This window comes from Mirounga angustirostris, unplaced genomic scaffold (genome assembly GCF_029215605.1).
Source record: "Mirounga angustirostris isolate CCGP_5_RB_7025 unplaced genomic scaffold, mMirAng1.0.hap1 SCAF_16, whole genome shotgun sequence".
Lineage (NCBI taxonomy): Eukaryota > Metazoa > Chordata > Mammalia > Carnivora > Phocidae > Mirounga > Mirounga angustirostris.
Genome location: NW_026991724.1, coordinates 46,353,040 through 46,378,707, shown reverse-complemented (window position 1 = coordinate 46,378,707; position 25,668 = coordinate 46,353,040). Strand labels below are relative to the sequence as shown.

General features: G+C 56.2%; 4 protein-coding genes across 13 annotated transcripts; 2 read left to right on the top strand and 2 right to left on the bottom strand.

Annotated features, from left to right (window-relative positions):
* Positions 1 to 189: 189 nt before the first annotated feature.
* On the bottom strand, positions 190 to 3,451 carry MRPS12 (mitochondrial ribosomal protein S12). Of its 2 annotated transcripts, none has more exons than XM_045891480.3 (3): positions 3,315 to 3,451; positions 2,738 to 2,805; positions 190 to 765 (listed from the first exon to the last, which is right to left on the bottom strand). In XM_045891480.3, exons 2-3 carry the CDS (start codon positions 2,784 to 2,786, stop codon positions 395 to 397), a joined length of 420 nt encoding a protein of 139 aa, XP_045747436.1. In that variant the 5' UTR covers positions 2,787 to 2,805; positions 3,315 to 3,451; the 3' UTR covers positions 190 to 394. The 2 variants fall into 2 exon arrangements, with proteins under 2 accessions (XP_045747436.1, XP_045747435.1); XM_045891479.3 differs by lacking the exon at positions 3,315 to 3,451 and adding an exon at positions 3,126 to 3,245.
* Positions 3,414 to 12,916, top strand: SARS2 (seryl-tRNA synthetase 2, mitochondrial). 6 transcript variants are annotated; one of them, XM_045891475.3, is made up of 17 exons: positions 3,414 to 3,680; positions 6,403 to 6,498; positions 7,855 to 7,886; positions 8,016 to 8,100; positions 8,506 to 8,565; positions 8,648 to 8,702; positions 9,193 to 9,256; positions 9,457 to 9,562; positions 10,230 to 10,277; positions 10,508 to 10,616; positions 10,928 to 10,973; positions 11,058 to 11,145; positions 11,228 to 11,337; positions 11,901 to 11,994; positions 12,094 to 12,186; positions 12,309 to 12,374; positions 12,461 to 12,916. In XM_045891475.3, exons 1-17 carry the CDS (start codon positions 3,414 to 3,416, stop codon positions 12,602 to 12,604), a joined length of 1,563 nt encoding a protein of 520 aa, XP_045747431.1. In that variant the 3' UTR covers positions 12,605 to 12,916. The 6 variants fall into 6 exon arrangements, with proteins under 6 accessions (XP_045747431.1, XP_045747429.1, XP_054367377.1 ...); XM_045891473.3 differs by lacking the exon at positions 8,016 to 8,100 and having other exon boundaries at positions 7,855 to 7,884; positions 8,425 to 8,565; XM_054511402.2 differs by lacking the exon at positions 8,016 to 8,100 and having other exon boundaries at positions 7,855 to 7,884; positions 8,425 to 8,565; positions 12,494 to 12,741.
* NFKBIB (NFKB inhibitor beta) lies at positions 6,411 to 25,508 on the bottom strand. Of its 4 annotated transcripts, XR_010408011.1 has the most exons (7): positions 25,237 to 25,508; positions 19,689 to 19,794; positions 19,276 to 19,609; positions 18,262 to 18,350; positions 17,912 to 18,172; positions 7,361 to 7,591; positions 6,885 to 6,903 (listed from the first exon to the last, which is right to left on the bottom strand). XR_010408011.1 is itself a non-coding variant. In XM_064580474.1 (6 exons), exons 1-6 carry the CDS (start codon positions 25,413 to 25,415, stop codon positions 6,841 to 6,843), a joined length of 1,032 nt encoding a protein of 343 aa, XP_064436544.1. In that variant the 5' UTR covers positions 25,416 to 25,508; the 3' UTR covers positions 6,411 to 6,840. The 4 variants fall into 4 exon arrangements, 3 of the variants coding, with proteins under 3 accessions (XP_064436544.1, XP_064436543.1, XP_045747432.1); XM_064580474.1 differs by lacking the exon at positions 7,361 to 7,591 and having other exon boundaries at positions 6,411 to 6,903; XM_064580473.1 differs by lacking the exon at positions 6,885 to 6,903 and having other exon boundaries at positions 6,919 to 7,591.
* Positions 13,064 to 16,953, top strand: CCER2 (coiled-coil glutamate rich protein 2). Its single transcript, XM_045891477.3, has 5 exons — positions 13,064 to 14,605; positions 14,858 to 14,898; positions 15,052 to 15,139; positions 15,469 to 15,974; positions 16,618 to 16,953. The coding sequence occupies exons 1-5, from the start codon at positions 14,467 to 14,469 to the stop codon at positions 16,699 to 16,701; spliced, it is 858 nt and encodes a 285-aa protein (XP_045747433.1). The 5' UTR covers positions 13,064 to 14,466; the 3' UTR covers positions 16,702 to 16,953.
* Positions 25,509 to 25,668: the final 160 nt, after the last annotated feature.

Below are 25,668 nucleotides of genomic sequence, written 5' to 3'. Positions count from 1 at the left end.
CGGGAATCTCTATGGCTAATACCACGCGGTGGGCAAATACCGTGCAGGAGGGTTCACCCGACAACCGTCAGGGGCGGAGGGGTCTGTGTGTTTATTGCAACCCCTTCCCAGCAGATGGCAGTACAGGGCCCTATCCCAGCAGAAGGGGTCCCCCCCCCCAAGCCCATGCTCTATACACGGAAGGCAAAGGTGTGCACAGAGGGGTGCTTTTACTAATCCACACCCAGAACCCCTGTGGGCAAGTAGTGTTCCAGCTGGAAGAGGCAAAGCCAGGATTTGCACCCAGGACCAGGTGCTTCCAGAGCTGGAAGAACTTCCCAAGGATACTGCGGGCACCCAGAGAGGAAGGTTCTTATTCTGGGTGAACCCCAGCCTGCCAAGGTGGCCCTGGCGGTCACTTCTTCTTCTGCACGTGGCCGCAGTCATACTTGCCACGCACAACAGTGAGCTTCACGCCAGGCAGGTCCTGAGTGCGGCCGCCCTGCACCAACACGACGTGGTGCTCCTGCAGGCTGTGGCCCTCTCCGGGGATGAAGCACACGGCCTCTCGGCCGTTGCTGAGCCGCACGCGGCAGCACTTGCGGTTGGCCGAGTTGGGTTTCTTGGGCTTTCGGATGAACGTGCGCAACACTACCCCCTTCAGCTGCGGCCGGCCGGCCGTGGGGCCCAGAGGTGGGGGCGGCCGCTTCAGGAGCCCTCGGCGGTGCATCTGGTTCAGGGTGGCCATGGGGCGGCTGGCCCAGAGCTGGGAGGCCAGGGCTAGGCCTGGAAACACACAACCGGGAGGGCGGGGGGGGGGGGGTTTATCCCAGTGAATGGGTAAGAGTTCTAGGCATGGTTCCAAGCATGTATTTGTTTCTGTCTGGGGGTAGTCACAAATAAGAGTAATAACATCTACTGGGCAACCATCACCTGTCAGGTTCTATTTTAAACATTTAATGTGAATTAGCTCCTTTTATTGTGCAAGGAAGGTAGCGACTTTAATGCTGTTTAAAAATAATAAAAGCGATCAGATTTACATCGTGTCCTGGACTGTTCTATGCACTGTACCTACGTGAACTCATGCCACCTCCACAGCAACGCAATGGGGTGTTTCAGGGAGGTGTCCCTCCTCCTGCCCGTCATACCCACTTCCAACCCCCATATGCAGATGATGTCAGCCGAACTTTGATACAGACCCTTTCCTCCCTCCTCCACTGCATCCACTCTGGCCCTGTCCAGCCTCGCCTATTGAGCCCTACTTCTCCCCCCTCCTACAGTCTGGTCCCCACATGCAGCCAGAGGGAGCCTGTGGACAGCTGGGTCAGATCATGCCCCACCCTGCTCAGAGCCCTCCCTCCTGCAGTGCCATCTCACTCAGGACAAAGCCAAAGTCCTTTCCGTGGCCCATGAAGCCCCAGGTGATCTGCCCCCATTACTTCCCTGACCTCATCTCCCTACTTGCCTCCTTACTCATCCTGCTCCAGCAGGTGTCCCAGACACACCAACAGAAAAGGGAGCAGTGTGGCTGCAGTGGACTAAGAAGACGGGTAGGGGAGGGGCACCTGGGTGGCTCAGTCGTTAAGCGCCTGCCTTCGGCTCAGGTCATGGTCCCGGGGTCCTGGGATCGAGCCCCGCATCGGGCTCCCTGCTCCGCGGGAAGCCTGCTTCTCCCTCTCCCACTCCCCCTGCTTGTGTTCCCTCTCTCGCTGTGTCTCTCTCTATCAAATAAAAAAATCTTTAAAAAAAAAAAAAAAGAAGACAGGTAGGGGAGGGAATATATTTCCAAGGCAAACTGATGATTTGTTCATGGATAGGATGTAAGAAGATGCCACCATAACCAGATTCTCTTCAGCAAACATTCACTGAGCACCTACTGTCTTGGCCCCAATAATGGAGGCACAATGGTGACAGAGACAGCCCTGGGCATACCCTCTTGGAGCTCCCAGTTCAGGGCTTTAGGTTCATCCTTTTCCTGTCACTAGGACGGATGACCTTTTACACTCAAACTTTATACTCTCTCCCTATCCAGGGCAGGTCCTGGCCCTACTATCCATTTCTATGTCTCCTTATGTGTCAAGTTACAGTAGAATCCTCAAAGGGGGTGAGACATTGCTAGAAGCCTTTTCCTAGTGGTATGCCCTTGAGCAAGACTCTGCTTCTCAGTGCCTCGGTGTCCTCACTGTATCAGAAGCACCAGAATCACACCTCCTCGAATACGGTGTATGAGAGGCTACGGTGAGAGATGCATGTCAAACTAGCCCAGAGTTCCCGGGCAGGTCGCAAGCCTGTCATGTGATCCTTGGTGAGTGGCAACCAGAAAGTGCTTAATAAAAGTTTGCAGAGTGACTGGCCATGAGAAGCATCTGATGTCTGCCGAGCCCATAAGGACATAAACAAAGCATCCCTCTCCGTGCCTGGCACACACCAGGATCTTGAAAAATATCAGCTGAATGAATGAGTTAAACCCTTTGCTTGGATGTCTCACCCAGGGGAGGTTATTTAATAAGTATTTGCTGAGGAAATCAATAATTGACCCAAACTCCTGGTACCCACCTGACGACCTCTAGTCGCCCCCAACGCAATGACTTCCCACCTCTTGCCCTTGCAGCCCGAGCTCCGCTAAAACCTACCATGCATCCGTGCATCCCTAATTTAAAACCCCGATTTCCCCCCGGGGCTGCGGCAGAGGCACCCAAGTCCCAGAGGGGATAACCCTCGTCCAGCTGCGTCTCTGCAGCTCAAGCCCCCAACTTACCAGAGCTTAGGGACGTGTTCAGGCCACGGAGAAAGCCGGACCAGGACATCCCGCTGCCAGCAGGGTCCCTGTGTTAGGGGATGAGAGAATCAGGAAGGAAGAGGGAAAAGTGGCCGTAGCCGGGGAAGGGCCCCAATTCTCCCCATCCTGTCCTCAGAGCCTTCGGATTAAACCCAAGGAATTTCCTGACGGTCGAACCACAACCCCTCACGCTGCTGACAGAAATTCCCTCCTTAAATTTAGTTTCGCTCTGAGTAGGCTCTCGGGCACCCAGCAACCTCTCCCGCCCACCCGCCGCCCCTCCCCCCGCACACAGGAGGAGAAGGGAAACTGAGGAGAAGGCCGGGGAGATTTGGAGAACCCGAGGATCCCATCTACTTCAACCGACCCTAGCTGGGTCCGCAGGCACGCTGAACAGGCTTCTAGCCACTTCCGGAGGCCATCCCAGCCGGGATTGGCTGGACCTGCCTCTCGTGTGCACTGAGGGGCGGGACACAAGCGACGATTGGTCAACGACAGAGTCAATCTCAGTCAATTTTTCTCGTCGGACTCTGTTTGAGGCACGAGAGGCACTCACCCGGTCCAGGGTCTGATTGGCAGGGCGGCTGCTTTGCAATTGGTCTAAACGCGGAGTGGGCGGGACAAAGGGTGCGTGGCTCCTTGTCTCCTGTCCAAGATGGCTGCGTCCGTGGCGCGGCGCTTGTGGCCTTTGGTGGCTGCTCGGGGTCTTTGGCCCCGGAGAGGCTGTGTCTGCAGCCATAGCCCAAGGAGAACTTTTGCCACGGAGAGACAAGGCCGGAACCTCCTGTACGAGCACGCGCGCGAGGGCTACAGCGCTCTCCCTCAGCTGGACATGGAGTCGCTCTGCGCATGCCCGGAAGAGGCCGCGCGCGCCCTACGGCTCCGCAAGGGGGAGCTGCGGCCGGAAGACCTGCCCGCGATCGTGAGTGCGCTTGCGTGGGCCATCAGCTGCGGGGCCGAACTGGGCTTGCAAGATACTCTCCAGCAGGGGGCGAATCTATTACGGGAATTTTCGTTCCTCCCCAAGTTTAGCCAGCCTGGTGTGCTTGGCACGCATACGTGTGCCAGTTATCCGCGGAGTGCTAGGGCCCTACTATCTACACACCCATTATGCGTCGGTTTGAGTACCTGCTTTGCGCTTAGGAACTTACTACCTGCCCATGTCCTCTGGGCTCCAACCTCATGCCAGGCTTAAAACGACAAAAGAAAATGGGGGGAGGGGGCAGAACATGGGGGACAGGGATGTGAATCAGACGAGGGTGGAGGGGTTTGCCTTTGGAGAGTAAGAGGTGGAGACCTGCCGCTGCCCCACAGGTAGCAGGGTAGATAGGGTTACCTAATGAATGAACGGTTCTACCGAACGGTTATTTAAGGAGCATCTACTATATCCCAGGTGTTGAGAATAAGTTGGTAAGTAATACAATATTACATGCTAGGGATCGAGAACCAGAGTCACCATATTGCTAGACCTTGCTGAGGTGCTGAGGATGGTCCTGTTCTAAGTGCTCTGTACATATTTGCCTCGTTTCAGTTTCACATCCACCGTATGAGGTAGGTGCCATTATTGCCCCCATTTTATCAGAGGAGAAACTAAGGCTCAGAAAAACTAATTAAAAAGGGTGGCGGTTCCTCAAAAAGTTAAACATGGAATTACCCTATGATCCCGCAATCCCACTTCCGGGTATATGCCCCAAAGAACTGAAAGCAGGGACTTGAACAGGTATTTGTATACTGACGTTCATAGCAGCATTACTTACAGTAGCCAAAAGATGGAAGGAACCCCAGTGCCCGTAGATGGATGAATAGATAAACAAAATGAGGTATATACGTACAGGGGTTGGGGGGAGCAGGGAATGGGAAGATAACGTTTAATGGGTGTAGAGTTTCAGTTTGGGAAGATAAAGGTCTGGACATGGACAGTGGGGATGGCTGCACAACAGTGTGAAGGTACTTAATGCCCCTGAACTGTACACTTAAAAATCGTTAAAATGGCAAATTTTATGTGTACTTTACCAAGGCCTTTTATTTATTTATTTTTAAGATTTTATTTATTTAATTGACAGAGAGCGAGACAGCGTGAGAGGGAACACAAGCAGGAGGAGTGGGAGAGGGAGAAGCAGGCTTCCCGCCGAGCAGGGAGCCCGATGCGGGGCTCGATCCCAGGACCCTGGGACCATGATCCGAGCCGAAGGCCAACGCTTAACCAACTGAGCCACCTAGGCACCCCTTTTTACTTATTTTTTAAAAAGATTTTATTAATTCATTAGAGCGAAAGAGAGAGAGAGCGTGTGTGAGTGCGCATGAGGGACGAAGGGCAGAGGGAGAGGGAGAAGCAGACTCCCTGCAGAACACAGAGCCTGACACAGGGCTCGATCCCAGGACCCTGCGAACATGACCTGAGCCAAAGTCAGACACTTAACCGACTGAGCCACCCAGGAGCCCCTACCACAGCCTTTTAAAGTGCTGGTTTAGAGATCCTAAATTATTCACAGCCTACTAATGGATCACATCCCAAAGCTTGAAAAACACACCTTTAGGGCGTGAAGCGTGAAGAGAAGTATGGCATGTGGCTTTCTGGGCAATAACAAGGCATGTGAATTGTTCCTCGGAGCCCTGGGAAGCTATGGGTGCTTTCAGGCGGGAGAGCGCTTGTGTAAGAACTCTGGCTGGAGGAGGTGAGCCTGCAGGCTGGGAGGCTGGCACAGGGGTCCTCGCGAGAGAGGACAGGCTCTGGATGGGGGCAGGAGTCAGGGGATGGGAGGAGGACAGACTTGATGGATGTCCCTGAGGCAGAAGGGTCAGGACATGGTGCCTGGCCACAGGGCCGGGGTGGGGGATGGGAGTTCTTGGGGCTGTGCCTAAGGAGGAAGAGCAGATCTGGGGGAAGAGGTGCCTGTCCTCGAGTCACTCTTGCACAGAGTGAGCATGAAGTGTCCAGGAGACATCCAGGGGGAGCCGCCTTGTGGCCTGCCCTCCCCTTCCTGCGTCCAGCCCCCAGGAGGGAGGACGGTGTTGTTTGCGCCATTTGGTCAAAGGGAGAACCACAGCCAGAGAGGTCCGAGGGGTTTGCCCAGGGATGTGGGCTCACAGAGGGACCTCACAGCCGTAGGGATGCCCATGAACGAGAGCCGAGCCTGCCGTGTGGGAGGGCACAGGTTTGGCGTGGCAGCCCCAGAGGACGGCTGCCTCTCTCTTCTGCGAGACTCCGAGGTGATCGCTGGCGGGGCCTCAGCTCCATGCCCCTTGGCACCTGGGTCCTTTCACCTTCTTGCTCCGCATCCCTCAGGATGTTGTCCAGTTTGGCTCTCCTCCCAGTCCGTCATCTGGTCCCAGGGGACTGAGAGACAGAAAGTCCAACGTGGGGGCTTATCTTTAAGGAGGTGACCCAAGTCACACTGCCACTTCTGCTCATGTCCACTGGTTGAACTTGGACACGGGAGTACACGCAGCTGTGCGGGAGGCTGGGAAACGTGTCTTCATTCTGGGCAGCCACGGGCTTCACATCAGGGAGCGCTAGTGTGGGGTGGGGGGGAAGGGAGGGGGACTGGCCACTGGGGTCCAGGTGGCCAGAGGCCGAGGCTGCAGGAAGAAGGGGCAGGACACAGTGGCCACTTCACGCCTTTCCCTCCCGTGTCCACCCCCAGATCTCCACATGGCAGGAGCTGAGGCAGCTGCGGGAGCAGATCCGGAGTCTGGAGGAGGAGAAGGAGGCTGTGTCTGAGGCAGTACGGGCCCTGCTGGTGAGCATGGGGGTCCTAGGTGGGCGGAGCTTCACCCTCTTGATTCGACTTCAGTTTCCCCTCTCGCAGTCCACGGTGGCTGGCGTAGTACCCACATCTCTTTGTATGATGCCGCCGGAGGTAGAAAACGGGACTTTTCTGGGGCTTGCGTGCCCTTTTTCAAGAGCAGGGAGACTTTCCCGAAGCATCCAGCAGGGTCCCCTCATGCCTCTTGGGCCCAGACACCCCACACCCACACCTGTCATCAGCAGGAGGGACAGAGTTACTGCAGCGGGCTTAGGGATCCTTGAGAGGCAGCCCACGCTCCCTGAACTACAGGCTGCGCAGGGAGGGTGAACTGAGTCAGGTGTCTGTGGGACTGGAGGACAGAGGGCAAATAGTCTTGGGTTGGACAGCCAACAGCATCTGCCACAGGGGGTGGAAAAGTCATCATAAAATCAACAGCAGACATTTATATAAGCAGTCACTGTGTGCCAAGCATCGTTCTAGGTGCAGCCCTCACAACACTGGGAGACAGGGACAGTCCAAACCCAACTTGCAACTGACGACACCGGGGCCCCAGGAGGTTAAAAATGTGCCTCCGTGTCACAGCCAGAAAGTTGGGGCAGGATTCGCACCCAGGCATTCAGGCTGCTTTCCACCACTCCGCTCGAAGGCCAGTTGCAAGGCTAGTGACATCTCCCGGTGACCCTACTACGGAAGTGCCAGGCCCCGGGTGACGTGCGTCACAGGCGGGCAGACAGTGCAGACAACAGAAGTGATCACAGTTAGCGTTCAGTGAGTGCTAACCCATCTTTCCAGGGAAGCCATGCGCCAACCCTGCTGGGGAGCTCCTGTGAGCCCATTTCACAGATGGGCATACCGAGGCTCGGAGAAGGGACGAGGTTTGCCCAAGGACGCACAGCTTGGAGGCACCCCACATTCAGACTCCAGTCTAGCCTGCTTTCTCCTCTGCTGCTCCAGATCGTAGAAGGTCACAAGTCCACAGACTTTACCTCTCCAAGTCTCGGTTTTGTCATTTACGAAATGGGGAGCACAGCGAGGCCCGCTTTATGGAGTAGGTTATGGAGAAATAGGACCGTGTGAGAGCCCTCTGTGGAGACAGGTAGCTCCTGGTCAACAGAGCTGCAGGTGTGATTACTGTCCGTTATCTTGCCTCCTCCCGGCTTTACTGAGAGAGAAACTGAGGCACAGACGTCTGTCCGGCCAGGCATCTGCAGAGCAAGGAATTCAGAACCCCTTCCCCACCCCCACCCCACACCCCCTGGCCCTGTTTGACCTTTCACCCCTCCATTTTTCCCACCTCCCTGGCCCCAACTTCAGGAACCTAATCACCCTCTCCGTCTCTTCCACCAGGTAAACCAGGACAACGGTGAGGTGCAGCAGGTACTACAGGGGGTTGATGCCCATCCCTAGTGGGAGCGGGCAGGTGCCCCATGAGTCCTGATTCCTACAATGTGACCAAAGACAACAAACAGGACTGTTGACCCAAGTGAATCTATTGATTCATGAGACAAAAGGCCGGCTCTGGGTCCTGGCTCCATATTTGGTTCCGCTTTCTTCTCATTCCCAGGCCAACTTTCTCCCCTTAGGGAAAGGGGAGCCAGGATGGCGCGCAAAGGGGGCCACTTCCCTGACAGCTGCACCCGTAGTCCTGGGGCTTGGGTCATGTGCCTGTCTTTGAGCCTGTCACTGTGGCCAAGGCCATAGAATGTTCTGGTAGGCCAGGCCTGAGTCATGACCCTCTGGACATGCCACATGGTGGTGAGGGGAAGGGAGGGAATTTCCCAAAAGGAAACTCAGCATGTCGGGCCAAAGAGACAATGAGCGTCCGCCACACAGGTTCTGCCAGCAAGGCTCGAGGTCAGACTGGTTTGAGGGACCCCTGCCCTTTCCTGGGCTGACCCCACCTGCCCCCGCCCCCAGGACCCCCAATATCAGAGCCTGCGGGCACATGGCCGGGAGATCCGCAAGCAGCTCATGGTCCTGTACCCCAAGGAGACCCAGCTCGAGGAGCAGTTCTTCCTGCAGGCGCTGAGGCTGCCCAACCGGACCCACCCGGACGTGGTGAGCACCGTGCTGGGCCCGGGGGGGCCCGGGGGGTCCGCCTGGGACCACCTCCCCTGTGACTCCCGCTGTCTCTCTGCAGCCCATCGGGGACGAGAGCCAGGCCCGAGTGCTGCACGTGGTCGGAGACAAGCCAGGTGGGCCACCCCCCAGGCTGGGGTGGGGACCCCCGGGGTCTGGGATGTAGCTGGACCCTGTAGAAGGCCTGTGCCCCTCCCCCAGCCTTCCGTCCTGTGTGTGCACGGCAGTCTGTCCCTGCCCCACTTTGGCCCCTGATTCCCTTGGGTTTTCCTCCCTGACTCTGGTCTGGCCCTGGCTCTCTGTCCTCCTCCAGCTTTCTCGCTTCTTCCTAATGTTCTCTTCCCTTTGCCCTCTCTCTCCTTTTCCACCTCTGCTTCCTGTGTCTCTGTTCATCTCTCTCCCCCTTTGCCAGGCCCGTCTCTGCCGCCACCCCATTCCCTTTCTCTCCCTGCCTCCCCCTCCCTTCCACTCCTCTCCTCCCCCTTCCCTTGGTCTCCCTCTCTGTCTTATTGCCACTCATTCCTGCCGGCTCTCTAATCCTCTCTCTGTCCCTGTTCCATGTCTCTCCCCCTAACTCTTACCCCACCGCTTTTCATCCTGGTCCAGCTTTCTCCTTCCCACCCCGGGGCCATCTGGAAATCGCCGAGAAACTTGACATCATCCGTCAGAAGTAAGTGCCACCCACCCTCCCCACCCCAGCAGCTGGCTCAGCACCGGGTGGGAGCCGCCGGGGCCTCACCCTGCATGAATGTTTGATGCCCAGTCCCCCGCCTGGCAGCTGGCCTCTGCCCTGGGGTGCAGAAGAGTCCCCCTCATCCCCCACCAGCCCCGGCCCACACACACCCGCCTGTCTGCCCATCTGTCTCCCAGGCGCCTGTCCCACGTGTCCGGCCACCGCTCCTACTACCTCCGTGGGGCTGGGGCCCTCCTGCAGCACGGCCTGGTCAACTTCACACTCAACAAGCTCATCCACCGGGTATGGGCCAGTCTGGGAGGGCTGCCTGGTTGGGGGGGGGGCGGGGGGGCATGGACGCGGACTCAGAACGCTCAAGGCGGGGAGGTGGGGGGGGGACACCTCTGCTCTAGTCACTGTTTACAGAGCTTTACACGTATTATTGACACATTTCGTTCCTAGAGCAGCGGTGGGAGGTAGTGCCATTATTATCCCCACTTCAGAGATAGAGAAATGAAGGCCTGGAGAGGGCGTGACTAGCCCAGGATGTCGTGGCTGCTGCCTGGGGCTGGCCCTAGAGCCTGAGCCCATCACCTCCCCGCCTGCCTCTAGCAGAAACGGAGCACCAGGGAAATGTGTTACTGAACCGGGAGGGCTTGGCAGGGGCTGGAGGCGTGGGGCGTGGGCGGCGGTGAGGGACCCAGACATTTCCTGAGGGCGCTGGGGAGCCACAGAAGCTTTCACTATACCTCCCCCTACCCTGTGTCGCTGAACTGAGTGAGGAAACTGTGAAGCCCCAGCAGAGGGCCCCGAAGCCAGCTCCAAGCCCACCGCTCAGGCCTTCCTCAGTTTCCTCTGAGGTGGAGTGGGCTTTGTGGCCCATTCTGTGGTGCCGCTGCTTCCGGTTTGAGCTTGGGGCCGGGTGGGGGTCCTGGCTGCGCTCCTCACCGCACCCCCTTCCTCTTCACAGGGCTTCACTCCCATGACAGTGCCAGACCTTCTCCGAGGAGCTGTGTTTGTGAGTGCTCCCCACGCCCAGCTGTGTGCCAGTTTTGGGGACCCCAGGCGTGAAGAACAGCCTGTCTCCCCCGGCAGAGACCACCCTGGGACCGGGTTGAGGGTGTCGGGCCACAACAAGGCGGCCAGGGCAATTCCAGAAGCTTCCTGGAGAGGAGCGGGGGTTGTGACTGCAAAATGGAGGCCGAGGTCCTCTGTACCCTGACCTCTGTGGCTTGGCCTCCTCCCCAGGAAGGCTGTGGGATGACACCAAATGCCAACCCATCCCAGATTTATAACATCGACCCCTCCCGCTTTGAAGACCTCAACCTGGCTGGGACAGCAGAGGTGGGGCTTGCAGGTAAGCACCTGCCTGGGGGCAACAGCAGGGGTGAGGATACCTCCAGCATCCTCAGAGCAGCAGGGATTGTAGGGGGACAACCAGGAGCATCCTAGGGATGATGGCTGCCTGCCGAGGATGTCCCAGTGACCCCAGGGCCAACATGTACGGTTGTGTAGGTTGTTTACTGCACAACAGCCCAGTGAGGATCCAGCTACTGCCTTGCCGTGAGATTGTGTCCACCAGAGGGGTGCCTTTTCTAATTCTCACAGAGGTTTCCTGTGGATGGGTGGCGCCCCTAGCTGACCTATCCTGTTCCCCTCTTCCCCCAGGCTACTTCATGGACCACTCCGTGGCCTTCAGGGACCTGCCCATCAGGTGATGCTCAGTTCCTTTAGATCTTGTCCCCACCCATGACATTCCCTCTCCCCTCCCTGACACCACCTCCCCTGCTTCCCCCAGGATGGTTTGTTCCAGTACCTGCTACCGGGCTGAGACAGACACAGGGAAGGAGCCATGGGGACTATATCGAGTACACCACTTCACCAAGGTTGGTGTAGCTGGGACTGGGGAGGAGGGCCATTACAGTGATCCAGGGTCTCCTGACTCCTGTGCCCACTGCACTGCCCCAGGTGGAGATGTTTGGAGTGACAGGCCCTGGGCTGGAGCAGAGCTCACAGCTGCTGGAGGAGTTCCTGTCCCTGCAGATGGAGATCTTGACTGAGCTGGGCCTGCACTTCCGGTGCGGAGAAGGGTGGGGGTGCGGGAGGAGGGATGGGCTGGCTAGGTACTCCCTCATCGTGAACAGCCTCATCACCCCCATCCCCCCCGCCCCCTTTTCCCGTATTAGGACTATCTGCAGGGTGTGTGTCTGTCAGGCTGTAAAATCCCGTGTAGGACCATAGGACGGGGCCAGCAGCCTAAGCAGCACAGGGCGCTCCAGTGTAGAGGCCCAGGCCCCTTCCCTCTCCTGGCTCCGATCCCTCGGTGCCACCCCATCCCCCATCTGTACTTCACCCCAGGCAGCGCCTCAGCACCCTGGGCAGAGTGGAGGTGGGGGCACACCCCTTCCCTTTCAGGCAGCCCCACGCCCCCCTCCCCGAGCCCTGTCCGTCACAGGCTTCCAGAGAGGCCTGGGGATGTGGGCTTTTTCCTTGGGGACCCATTACAAACCGGGGGTGCTGAGAGTGGCCCATGCTTTCTCCTCCCCACCCTCTTCTCCATCCACTTTTCTGTCACCCCCCCCTGCCGCCGCCTCCGCCTCTCACCCACTGACCTTCACCATGACCTTCTCTTCCGCGGCAGCATCCTGGATATGCCCACCCAGGAACTGGGCCTTCCCGCCTACCGCAAGTTCGATATCGAGGCCTGGATGCCAGGCCGCGGCCGCTTCGGTGAGGTGAGCCCCCCGTGCGGTGGGGATGCCTGGTGGGAACGAGACGGGACCCCCTACCCCCCCACAGCTGATCCTCTCAGCCCACCCCGCCCCCTCGCCCAGGTCACCAGCGCGTCCAACTGCACGGACTTCCAGAGCCGCCGGCTACACATCATGTTCCAGAAGGAGGCTGGGGAGCTGCAGTTCGCCCACACGGTGAGCGCCCGCACCCCCCTCCCACCCGCCCCAGAGCCTCCATCCTCCTAGGCCCACGCCACCTCAGCCTCTCCCAGGCCAGTGGAGGTCATCATGTGGACGCGAGCGTACTTCTCTCCCAGGTGAACGCCACGGCCTGCGCCATCCCCCGCCTCCTCATCGCCCTCCTGGAGAGCAATCAGCAAGAGGTGAGGCGGGCGAGGATCGCACGCGGGGAGGCAGAGGGTGCAGGCCTGGGGCAGTGGCAGCGACCTGAGGCCTGCTTTGTCCCCAGGATGGCTCAGTCCTCGTGCCCCCTGCCCTCCAGCCCTACCTTGGCACTGATCGGATCACGGCCCCCACCCACGTGCCTCTCCAATACATCGGCCCCAACCAGCCCCAGAAGCCCAGGCGCCCGGGCCGGCCTGTTTCGAGCTGAGAACTCACCCCCATCAGTCAGCCGGGCTGTGGCTGCTTCCTGGAGCTCGGGGGACCCTGGAAGCCCGGGACCTATTTTCCTGAGCAGAGTCCTGACATCTGCAGCTCCGTGCCTGGGCCCCTTCCCTACTTCCTCAGAATCAGCCAGTGACCCCGTCGCCACTGACGGTCCCAGCCTGCACCAGAAAGCAGGACATCTGGGGACTTGAAGGTTGTAGGAATGAGGGGAAAAGAGGAAGAAGCCTCCAATACTCCTTCCTCCTTCCCTCCCTCAGTACTTAGCAGGAAGTCCCCAATAAATGGTCAGAACCAAGGCCTTTGTGGATCTGTGAGCAAGGCGGAGGACCCTGGCCGACTCGCTGGGCATGCTGGCCAGAGGTGCTAAACCATCCCAGGGGCTGTGGCTGGAGGGACTGTGGCCACAACCCCCAGAGCACATGGAGGGCAGCTTGGGGGCCACCGCCGGAACTGAGAGCATGCCAAGTCCTCTCCCCTTGCTCTAGAACAGGGGGCACCTTGCACTGACCCCGGTTTCAACCTCACCCCTCCACCCCCCACGGCTAGGAGGGGTCCAGGAGACAGCACAGCCTTAGCGAAGCCAGAACTCGCTCTGCCCCTCGCCGTGCCCGTCCAGTGACCCTCAACTCCTCTCACACCTGCGTCAGTCCTTCCTTCAGCAGACCCTGGCCACTCCTCCTTCAGAGTATCTCCAGAAGCCACCCTTACTCTCTCCTCCCTAGTCCTGTTCACTGTGACTGACGAGCCTCTTCACTGCCTCCTGGCTCCCTGGGCCCCCACACGAAGCCAGAGCGACCCTATGGACCCCCGGGTGAGGTCACGTCCCTCCCCTGCTCGGAGCCCTCACGGGAAAGGACAGAGTGGTCCCCAGGATCCACAGAGCCCCACATGATCTGCCCCCTGCCTTCCTCCTCAACCCGCCTCTTGTCGGTCTTCCTTTGGGGCTGGCTGTTCGAACTCTGCAGACTCATTCTTGACTCAGACCTTTGCCCTCGCTGGTCCCTTCCCTGGCGACGCTTTCCCTCCATCTTGCGTGATTGCCTCCATCTTATCACTCCGGCCTGGGCGCAAATACTCTCTTCCGAGAGGACTTCCCTGACCCGCCAGAGTAAAAGCCCCCAGCGCTCATGTGATGCAGGAGTCCGGGGTCATTTCCTCTTTTTCCTGACGCATACTTGACTATTACATCGGTCCCTTCTCAAATGTCTGCTCCAAGAGCCCAGGGAAGTGTGTCCGCTGCTGAAGCCCTGGGCTTTGTAAGAGGGCTGGGCATAGAGTAGGTGCTCAATAAAAATTCCCAGCCGGAAGGGGCTGGGACCTGCGTAGTGCCCAGTACCCCGTGCCGTCTAAATGACCTTCTGCACTCAGCTACCGCCACGCCTCACTTGTGGAGTCGCGGCCGCCGACCCCATTTCACAAAGGATGGAACCAACCCTAGAGAGGCCCGGCAGTTTTCCCCGGGCCGCACAGCTGTTGGTGGTGGAACTGGGATGCAGGCAGGGCCCAGCCACAACCTCTGGGACAAGAGGTTTAGGAGACCCAAATTTTGAGATGAGGAAATGGCCCAAAAGAGGAGTTGCCTGAGGTCTATCTGCAAGTGGCTGCCACTGGTTTCGAACCCCGGTCAGCTTCCCAGTGCAGCTGTAAAGCTCATCAGACTCTGTTTGGGGGACGCACCCTCCCTCTATGCAGGCGCTCAGGGGCCATTAGCTGGAGGGGAGTGGGTGCAGGACGTGGGTCCCCATGAATAATTGAGAGTCTGGGGCAGGTGGCCGCCCCGCAGCTGTCACCCCGCCGCGGGCGGGGAAGGGGCGGTGGGGACGTCACGTCCTCCCCTGCGGGGCCATGGGCGCGGGTTATAAGCAGCTGCTGCGCCGCCAGCCAGCACCGCACCAAGCACCCTGGTCGGGACGCCCCACGATGCAGCGCCGCGGGCCCCTATCAGTGCTGCTGTTGCTGCCGCTGGCCCTGCTGCTGGGGGCGGGTGAGTGCCAGAAACTGGAGGGGGGGCTTCTGCGGCCAGCTCGGGGACCAGGGACTCGAGGGACCAGGGGCGGGAACGGTGCACCCAGAGACTTCGCGGGCTGAGCTTCTGGGTGGGGACGGTACACCTGGCAGGTAGGCTGGGGGAGGGGACAGGTCAGTAACGGGATGCATCTTGGAGCTGGGATCAGCACCGAGGACAGCACCCGGGGGGGGGTTGTCCGAGCCCAGCACCCATCTCCTTCCTCCACAGCCACCGCTGCTCCCTTGGCACCAAGACCCTCCAAGGAAGAGGTGAGGAGTGCAGACCCCTTGCCCTGCCCCATCTCCCCCGCACCCTGGCCCTCTCTGACCAGCCTAAATGATCATCTCCTCTCCACACCCCCAACTGCTCTCATTGCCCCCCCCGCCCTGCCCTCAACCTCCCCTCTGACCCTTCACCCCCAGCTGACCCGCTGTCTGGCCGAGGTGGTCACGGAAGTGCTGACACTGGGTCAGGCCCAGAGAAGCCCCTGCACAGCTCTCCTCCACAAAGGTAAGCAGGGCCCAGGCCCCAGTTCCTCTTGGGTGCCCCCACCCCACCCAGGGTTTCGGTCAGGGTTTCCTGGAGGAAGGGGTGTCTTCTCCCAGAGCCCCCTTGCCTGGGTTGGCACAGCACAGCGCAGTGTCCAGCCTGGCCTCCAGCTCCACCCTTGGGGTTCCCTGCAGAGGTACGGGATGGGGGCAGAGAATGTCCCTCAGACCTGAGCCGCCTCTCCCAGTTTTGCGCAGCCCCCCTGTGGGACCTCGGGCAGACCCCAGAACTCCCCCAGGTCTCAGTTTCCCGATTTGCCGCACAGAGAGCATCCTCTCTCTTTCCGCCAGAGATGTGTGAGACAGAGCCCTATGGCTGTGCGTCCACCAAAGAGAAAGGCCTACTGGTTCAAGAGGCTGGGAAGACGAGGCCCAGCCAGGAAGTGAGGGAAGAGGAAGAGGAAGAGGAAGCAGCGGAGAGGGCCCACAAGTCTGAGGTGCAGCAACAGACCATCCAGGAGCAGCTCCACAGCCGGCTCCGCCAGGAGGAGGACGAGGAGGAGGAGGAGGAGGAGGAGAAAAGGAAGAGCAGGCCCATGGAACCCTTTGAAGGCCTGTGGAAGCGGCGCCTAGATGGTGGAGGGGGGCCCCAGAAGCGAGGGGCAGAGCAGGCCAGTGAGGAGGAGACAGCCCAGTTCGAGGCGGAGGAGAAGGGCATGCAGGTGCTCAGCGGGGGCCACAGCCTGTGGCAGGGGGGCGGAGAAGAGGGGCACGAGCACTCACCGCACCACCGCCACCACCAGCAGTCAGAAGCTAAGCCCAAGCAGGAGGAGAAGGAAGAGGCTTCGGAGAGGAAGGTGAGCAGAGGAGGTGATGGGCAAGTGGGGTGGACCAAATGGCCAGTGGGTTACGACTAAACACATACCAGTGTTGGGCCGTAAATAGCCAATGTCCACACAAATGGATCATAGTGACCAGGACTGACACCAGGACGAGGCAGCAGCCTCTGCTGGACCGAGATGGTCAAGATGGCTGAGATTACAGTAACCAAGACGGCCACGAGTGTGGCAGAGAAGTGGCTGAGTTACCACCACTGTGCTCTGTAAGGAGCAGTCTGGCCACATGGGAAGGGGCTGCTGTGCTTGGTTCACCGGACTAGAGATGGACACCGCTGCTGAGCCATGGGAGGTGGGATGTCCCCACGGTTGGTGGCAGTGGCCAAAACAGCCAGCACCTCACAAAGGGGTCATGGCATCCAAGTTGGGCACCTTTACTAGTCCTCTCTGCTGCTGTTCGCTAGGCAGTCAACACGGACCACACTGCTGGTCGCGTTGGCCAACGTAACTCTTCCACTGTGGCCCCCATCGCGGTCCATGGGGACCAGGATGACCACTGCTGGCTGCCGTTGTGCAAAGTGACACAGCCCACATTCACGGGTGACCACTGGGGTGGCCCACCCTTGAAGGTGGGTGCTGACCAGCCCATTTCTGATCCCACCAGGAGCACGACATGGAGCGGCTGGAGCACGTGAGAGAGGAGCTAAAGAAGGCAACGGAGATGCTGGGGGAGATCAGGAGGGAGTGATGACCCCCGATCTCATGTCCTCCTTCCCGACACACCCTATGGCTGAGGACTGTGGACCCCCAAAGCTCACCTAACAGCCCACTCCATTCCCCAACCTGCAGGAACGGGGAGAAGGGTGGGCCATGTGACTGGGCCCAAGGGGCTGAGTCTGAGCTGGGTAGAGGGGCTGGGCTCACACTGACTCAGGACACACCCGGCCTCCCCCGTCACCCACTCCAACCCTTCGGTGTGAATAAAGCACAAAGAAAACCACTGAGGCTTGTATGGCACTTGATTTTGGAGGGACAGGGACCCAGGAATAAACTGGAGGACCGCAAAGGCGACCGTCAGTCTAGTCTCTGGTTGTCAGAACTGGGATTTTATTAAACTGGAAACTCTATTAACAATTAGGTCAGACGGGGTCATCAGGGAGAGGTTTTGAGGCTGGGGTGGGAGGTAGCCGGTTTTGGCCCCGGCCACTGTGGACCACGATGTCGTCGTATTCACCCTGGGGGCAGAGGGGGGCAGGCACAGGGGCTCAGCCGGCTGTCCTCTTGCCGGCTATCCAGCTTCCTCCACCCACCCGGCAACTGGGGCCTTCCTGGAAGCCCAAGTCCCCCCACTCAAATCCCCTGCTCCTAGTTTGCCGACCACCACGTTCAAGGTCACCCATGGCCTCCCGCCGCCCGCCACTGCTCGGGCTCCAGCCCTGCTGCTTCGCCACGGCCGCTGGGGTCTCCCTCCTCTGCACCCCCCACCTCTACCCAGACTCCTCCCCCCCCAACCTTGTCCCCTGCCCAAGGGAGTGTCTCTGCCACCTGGGTTCCCCAACACAACCTCCTCACTGCTGGCTAAGGTCTTTCCCAGCTGCTGCCAGGGTTGGAATCCCTGCTGCCCGAGGTCGGCTTCCCACCACCTGAGTTCTCCAACTCTTGCTTGGCGCGGTCACTGCCTGCGCTGTCAGCCACCGCCGCCAACCGCTGCCATTACCGGTCACTCCGCCTGAGTTCTCCCTCTGCTCAAGCCCTGCTCCCCGCGTTCTCCCCGCCAGCCCTGTCCAGGTCTCCCCGGACAGCTGCCTGACAGCCCTGGCACCGCTGCCTGAGTTCTCTGATCGCAGCGGCCCGAGGTCGGTCTCACTACGCTGCCTAACTTCTCTTCTCCCCCCTTCCCACCTGCCTGTTCACCCTGACCCCCCAGCTAGGCCGCCCGGTCTTTCCTCCTGACTCACGCCCTCGTCCCCGCTGTCACTGTCGCTACTGCTGCTGCAGGGGCCTGGCCTGTCGTCCTCGTCCTCAGGCTCAGGGGCTCCATGTGCACGGAGAAGGCGGGCGAGGATGGGGTTGGGCCGGAGCGTGGCGCTGCCCAGTGGGGTGCGGCCCCCATACATGCGGGTGGCGGGGTCGGCACCTGCCCTCAGGAGGAGCTCCAGCACGTCGGCGGCTTGGGCCTCCACTGCCAAGTGCAGGGGGCTCCGGCCACACGTGGGCTCCTGCACGGAGCAGCACAGAGGTCAAGGAGGCCCTGGCCCACCCCGGGGGGCAACCCTCCCCGCCACGCCTTCTCCCTAGGGCAGCTCACCGGTTTGTTGAGGTCTGCTCCAGCCTCCCGCAGCAGCCGGACCATCTCTGCATCTTTGTGGATGACGGCCACGTGCAGTGGAGTATGGCCTGCGGATAGAGTGACTGGTGTCAGACGACGGGGGTGAGGGGCCGGGGCCCCAAATGCCAATAGGGGAGGGCTTCGTGAGGGGGCTGAGCTTGGGGCCCAGCTCCTGAATTCCTGGGTAAGTCAAAGAGGCAACTGCACCCCCAATGCCTAAGTCTTGGTGGGTCTGGAACTTGCTGGCAGTGCCCATGCCTGGCTTGGGGAATGTCTGGGGCTTATGGGTGAAGAGCCTGGGGGCTGTGGACAGCAAGCCCGGATCCTGGGACCGGGAGACTGAGTCTCTGGTCTTTATTTCACAAAGGACCTGGACCCCAGATTCCTGGATCCTGAGTAGTTGAAGGGCCCGTGACCGTGGGGGGTGGGCTGGGTCCTGAACACTGGGTCCTGGGTGATCTCAGTCCCTTTGTGGAAGGGGCTTGGTCCAGGTAGCTGGGCTTAGAGGTGGGGGACCTGAGACTCAGATGCCAGGGCCCTGGGTAGATGGGCTCTTTTTTCCCATGCGGCCTGGCCGAGGGCTGCCCCTGAACCCAGTGTCAATCTCTGGGAATCTTGGCCTTGAGTTCCCTTGTCCTGGGTAGACTAGGACCTGTGGTTTTGGTAGGAGGGGGTGAGGTCTGGGGTGAGCTGTGCCTTCCACCTGCGGAACCTGGGCCCAACAATAAGATCTCAGTAGTTCTAGGCCTGTGGGTGACAGGTCTGGGTCCCAAGTGGTCTCGGGCCTCCACGCGGTCCGGGTCCTGAATCCCACATGACCGATTCTCAGTAATCTGGGGCCTCAGTGGGAGCCCTTCCCCATGCCTGGGGTCCCTGAAGCCTCAGTGTTATTTCCCAAGGGGCTGGGTCTTGAGTCAGGAGAACGGAGCCCACAGCCCAGTGCTTTCACTCTGCCCAGGAGCCCGGGCCTGCCCAGTGACTGGGAACCCTCACCCTCGTAGTTCTCAGCCTCCAGTTGCAGCTTCCAATCCTCCTCACTCTCTTCATCTTCCTTCTCCGAGTTGGGTTCGGGGTCCAAGGCAACAGGCAGGTGATCGGCTTGAGAGGTGCGGGCAGGGCCCTGAGCGAGGTAGGTGTTGGGGGCTCCCCTGGCGCACCGGGGACGGGGCTGGAGTAGCGCATGAGCACAGGCATGCGCCCTCATGCGGCAGGCCAGGTGCAGTGCCGTGTGGCCCCCACGCTCTGCCACATGCAGGCTGGCACCCGCCGCATACAACTTCTCCACTGCGGAGGCCTCCCCCAGGATGGCTGCCAGGTGAAGGGCTGTCTGCAGGAGCAGAGGGCAGGGGTTAGGGGTTGCACTGAGAGCCCGGCCCCAAGCCCTGTACTAGCCCTGGGTGGCTCACCTGGCCCAGGTCATTCTGCAGGTCCAGGTACTCAGTGCCAGCCGCGAAGCCTAGGAGGAAATCCAGGAAGGGCTCGTGCTGATGAATCACTGCCAAGTGCAGTGCCCTGAAGACAAAGACAGGGAGCAGAGGACAGAGGTTAGGGACCCCTGGGGCGCCTGGCTGGCACAGTCCGTTAAGCGTCCGACTCTTGGTTTCAGCTCAGGTCGTGATCTCAGGATAGTGAGATCTCAGGATCGAGCCCCATGTCAGGCTCTGTGCTCAGTGCAGCATCTGCTTGAGATTCTCTCTCCCTCTCCTTCTGCACGCCCCCACCACTCGTGCTCTCTCTCTCGGTGTCTCAAATAAATAAATAAATCTTAAAAAAAAAAAAAAGTCAAGTATTCCTGTATTCCTTCATTCAACAAACATAGCAAACACCTACTGTGTGCTAGGCCCCATGACCACAGGAATCTAGGAGGGTCAGGTCAGAGTTAATTCAGCAAATTTGGTGAGTTGGTGTTTATTAAGTAGGACTTCTACTTCCTCCCAAGCTGATATAACAGGGACCAGATTCTCCTCCCCTCTGAATCAACCAAAATAAAGCAGACAAACTATAGTATAGGAAACAACAGTTTTCCAGATATTGGTCCTCATGCAATGAACGACAGCAATCCCTGAGAGACAGGGCGCATAGTGAGGTGAGACCTTTGATTGGTTGCCACGTTTCCTAGTCTTGAGAGAAGACACGGCACAGAGAGGGCGAACCCAGGCAGGGCCCTGGCACATTGCATATGAAGTGAGATGGAGCTGAGTCTGGGGACAGCAAGGCAGGGGGTGTCCTGGGACAGAGAAACCAAGAGACCTAAACAGGGAAAGACCCTAGAGATCTGCAGAGAGGCCTCTCAAGTATTTAGAAGACTGATCAGTACAGGGATGTGAAGAAACTACCCACCCCAGTCTGGGGAAGAAACCATCCAAACAGATTAAGGAAATATGCCCATTGCTCACAGGGGTCCAGGAATAGTGCCTGTTGCCACCAGTCAGACTAGGAAAAACCCCTAATTCACAGGACATTGGGTAGAAGACTCTGGAAGGTCTTACCTCAATAGTGGGGAATAATAAGCCCTAGATAGAGCACTGGTCAGGACCCACCTAACAAATCATAAAAGCAAGACCCCAAAGGACCAAACTACTTACAAGCAGTTTAACTGCATCCCAAAACAACACTCAAGAATATTTATAGGAATACACAACTGGCCAGCCTAACAAAGTAAAATTCACAATGTTTGGCATTTAATCAAAGATTATCAGGTAGGCAAACAAGCAGGAAAACAAGATCCGTAATGAGAATACTCAATCAGTTGAAATTGACCCAGAAATGACCCAGATGTTGGAATCAGCAAACACGAACATTAAAAGAGTTCATTATAAGTGAATCTCATACATTCCAAAAGTTAAGTAGAGACATGGATATTAAAGAAAAAGACTTAAATCAAACTCCTAGAGATAAAAACTACAGCATCTGAAATGAAAAATACACTGGATGGAATTAGCAACAGATGCAGAAGAAAAGATTAGCAAACTTGAAGACTGTGCGATAGGAACTATTTAGATGAAACACAATGAGAATATTTTTCTTTATTTTTAAGTAATCTCTACACCCAGTGTGGGGCTTGAACTCACGACCCAGAGATCAAGAGTTGCAGGGTCCACTGACTAAGCCAGCCAGGCATCCCCAAAGAGAGTATTTTAAAATGAAAAGAACAGGGGCGCCTGGGTGGCTCAGTCCTCAAGCATCTGCCTTCAGTTCAGGTCATGATCCCAGGGTCCTGGGATCGAGCCCTGCATCAGGCTCCCTGCTCAGCGGGAAGCCTGCTTCTCCCTCTCCCACTCCCCCTGCTTATATTCCCTCTCTTGCTCTCTGTCAAATAAATACATAAAAAAATCTTTTAAAAAAAATGAAATGAAAAGAACATCAGAGAGCTATGGGACAACTTCAAGCAGCCTGATAATATTTGAAACTTAAGTCTCTAAACGAGGGATAGAAAAAATACTTGAAGAAATAATATCTGGAAATTTTTCCAAATCAGATGAAAACTATAAACTCACAGATCCAAGAAGTTCAATGACTTCCAGGAACAAGAAATGTTAAGAAAACCATGCCAAGGCCCAACATAAAAATCCTGTTCAAAACCAATGATAAAGACAAAAATCTCAGGGGCACCTGGGTGGCTCAGTCAGTTAAGTGTCTGACTCTTGGTTTCAGCTCAGGTCATGATCTCAGGATCATGAGATTGAGCCCCGAGTCAGGCTCCTCGCTCAGCATGGAGTCTGCTTGAGATTCTCTGCCCCTCCCCTGCACTTGCTCACTTGCTCTCTCTCTAAAATAAATAAGATCTTTTAAAAAATGGGGCGTCTGGGTGGCTCAGTCGTTAAGCATCTGCCTTCGGCTCAGGTCGTGATCCCAGGGTCCTGGGATCGAGCCCCACATTGGGCTCCCTGCTCAGTGGGAAGCCTCCTTCTCCCTCTCCCATTCTCCCTGCTTGTGTTCCCTCTCTCTCTGTGTCTCTCTCTGTCAAATAAATAAAATCTTTAAAAAAATAAAAATAACTAAAAATGTAAAAACCATTCATAGCTTACCGCCATACAAAAGCAGATGGCTGGCTAGATTTTGCCTGGAGACCACAGTTTGCCAACTATTTAAACAACAGAACAAAGAGTTAAAGCTAATAAAGCCAGGGACTCCTGGCTGGCTCAGTCGGTAGAGTGTGTGACTCTTGATCTCGGGGTTGTGAGTTCGAGCCCCATGTTGGGTGTAGAGATTACATAAAAACAATATCCTAAGGGGCGCCTGGGTGGCTCGGTCGGTTAAGTGTCTGACTCTTGATTTCAGCTCAGGTCATGATCTCAGGGTTGTGAGATCACACCCTGCATCAGACTCCACCCTCAGTGGGGAGTCTGCTTGAGATTCTCTCTCCCTCTCCCCCCTGCTAAAATAAATAAAATAAAAATAAATAAAACCTTAAATAAAGCTAATGAGCCAACAAAAGAATACAACGGGACAAAATTTACAGGTTCCAAAAGTAGGTAGAAAAGAAGAAAAGGTAAACAAAGAAGAGGTATTAAGTAGAAAATGAGCAATAAGATGATAAACTTAAGCATGACTCTATCAAGAATTAAATGTAAATGGTCTAAACATTTCAATTAAGAGGCAGAAATTGTCAGACTGAATAAAAAAGCAAAAACCAACTATATATGCTCCCTACAAGTAACACCCTTTAAATATAAGTATTAAAAGATAGCTTAAAAATAAAAGGGTGGGAAAAGATATACCATGCTAACACCAGTTAGTCAAAAGAAAGCAGCAGTGAGTATTTTAATATCAGACTAGACTTTAGAGCAAGGAATATTACCAGGTATAGAGAGGGTTACTTCATAATGATTAAGAGGTCAATTAAGCAAGAGAACATAATAATTCTAAACATTTGTGCCCCTAATAACAGAGCATAGGAGAAATAGACAAATCCACAATGACTGTTGGAGATTTCAATGCCCCCCCAAATAACTGATAGAAAAAGGAGACAGAAATCATCAGCAAGGATATATAAAACTATGGTAAAGCTATAAGCCAATAGGACCTCTAACTGACATTTAGAGAACACTACACCTAACAGCAGAATACCCATTCTTTTCAAGTGCACACATAATGTTCGGCACCATAACATAATTCTCAATAAATTTAAGAGGATTCAAGTCATACAAAGTGGGTTCTTGGTCTATGATGGAATTAAATTAAAAATCAATACAAGAAAGACATTTGGAAGACTTTCCAACTATCTGGAAACTAAATAACATATGTCTTTTTTTTTTAAATTTCTTTAGGGGCATCTGGGTGGCATTTGGTTGGGCAACCGACTCTTGGTTTCAGCTCAGGTCGTGATCTCAGCGTCATGGGAACAAGCCCTGCATGAGGCTCCACACAGAGCCTGCTTGGGTTTCTCTCTCCCTCTCCTCTGCCCCTACCCCCACCAAAATAAATAAATAAATCTTAAAATATATATATATATATTTATTCCTTTATTTTAGAGAGAGAGAGAGAGCACAAGCAGGAGGGGCAGAGGGAGAGGGAGAGAGAATCCCAAGCAGACTCCACACTGAGCATAGAGCCTAACGGGGGGCTCATCCCAGGACCCCGAGATCACAACCTGAGCAGAAACCAAGAGTCAGACGCTCAACTGACTACGCTGCCCAGTCACCCCTAAATAACATATTTCTAAATAATCCACTGGCCAAAGAAGAAATCAAAAGAGAAACTACAAAGTATCTTGAATTAAATGAACATGAAAACATAGCATATCAGAATTTGTGAGAGGCTGCTAAAGCACTACTATGGGAAATTTACAGCATGAAACATCTATACTAGAAAAGAAAGGTCTCAAAATGATCTCAGCTGCCACTTTAAGAAACTAAAAAAAAAAAGAACAAATTAAACCCAAAGTAAGCAGAAGAGGGCAATAATGAAAATCAGAACAGAGATCAATGAAATAAAAAGCAAAAAACCAATAAAGAAAATTAATGAAACCTAAGCGGGGGTCTTTGAAAAGATCAGTATTTCCCGAGTGCGTCTTATAGGTCAAGCACTGTTTAGTCACTGTGGATAGAACAGCAAACGCAATGCACAAAAAACCCCAGTGCAATCCCTCATGGGCCCTTACATCTCTTTTTCCTTCTACCCGGAGAGCCCTGCCCCAGATAATCTACTGGTCTCGTTTTGCTGCTTTATTTTTTCCCCAAAGAACTTACTCCCTTCAGACACACCATTTTTCTGCCTTTCTTGCATATTGTTTTTCATTTTTCTTTTTCTTCCTTTCCTTCTCTGCCCCTTTCTTTCGTTCCTTGTCTCTCTTTTTTTCCCTCCCTCCCTTCCTTCCTGTCAGTCTGTCCTTCTGCCTATATACCTACCCTAGAACGTAAACTCCACAAAGGTGTAAGTTTTTGTTTGTTTTCTTCACTGCTTTATCACAGCACCTAAAAAGGGCCTGGAAGGTGGTAGTGTTCGATAAATATTAAACCCCTATTAATCCCTGCTCGTGGAGCTTACATTTTCTCTTTGAATGTAAGATCTGAAGATCAGTGCTCAGAAGGTAGAATCTTAGAGTCAAGGCCAAGTATTGATTTTGGAAATATAAGTTCAAGGCGCATGAATCGGGAGCTAAGGATCAAAGATCATATTTGGAGGTAGGAGGTCAGGAGGGGCCTGTCTGAACCACAGCTCTAACAAGTCTCAGGACTAGGGTCAGTAAGAGTTTTGGGATCAATGGATAGGGATGTGGAGCTCTATGAACCACAGTTTAAGAAAGGAAGGTCAGAGAAATTAAGGGGTTAGGGTCAGAGTTGGATAGGAAATTGGTTTTACTAAAGGTTAGGACTTGGGGGTTAGAGATCAGAAAGTCGAGCATCAGAAATTAGATTTAGGAGTGAAAGGTTAGGAAGCCGGGGTCAGAGACTAATAGGGAATCAGACGTCGGATCCTAGGGCCGGGTCTGGCAGCCTAAGGTTCACTCACGTGTCCCCATCCTCAGTGACGTAGCCGAAGACGAGGGGCGCCCACGACAGCCCCGGGCCCAGCTCGGCGCCCAATCCCGGTCCTCCGGGGGCTGCTGCGTCCGGACCCAGAGAGCCCAGACCGCTGTCGCACCATTCGTCGGCCTCCGCAGCTTTCCCCAAACACGCGACCCCTGCCATGGCCCCCGAAGCCTCAGGGGCCCCAGCGGCCGCCCGCCTGTAGCTAGGCTCTGCCTGAAGCCCTGGCGCTTCCGCCCTGCGGGGAATTCCCCAACACTGCCCCTTGACTCATCCAGTCAGAGTGAGCCAAAGAGTACACGCCCCTCCCACTTACCAGACCATGACCAATCAGAGTATTCAGATGGACTGCGGCTCTCTACCCATTCCCACATTTTCCGGCCGCCCTTCACCAACATGGCTGCCTGCGCGGAGC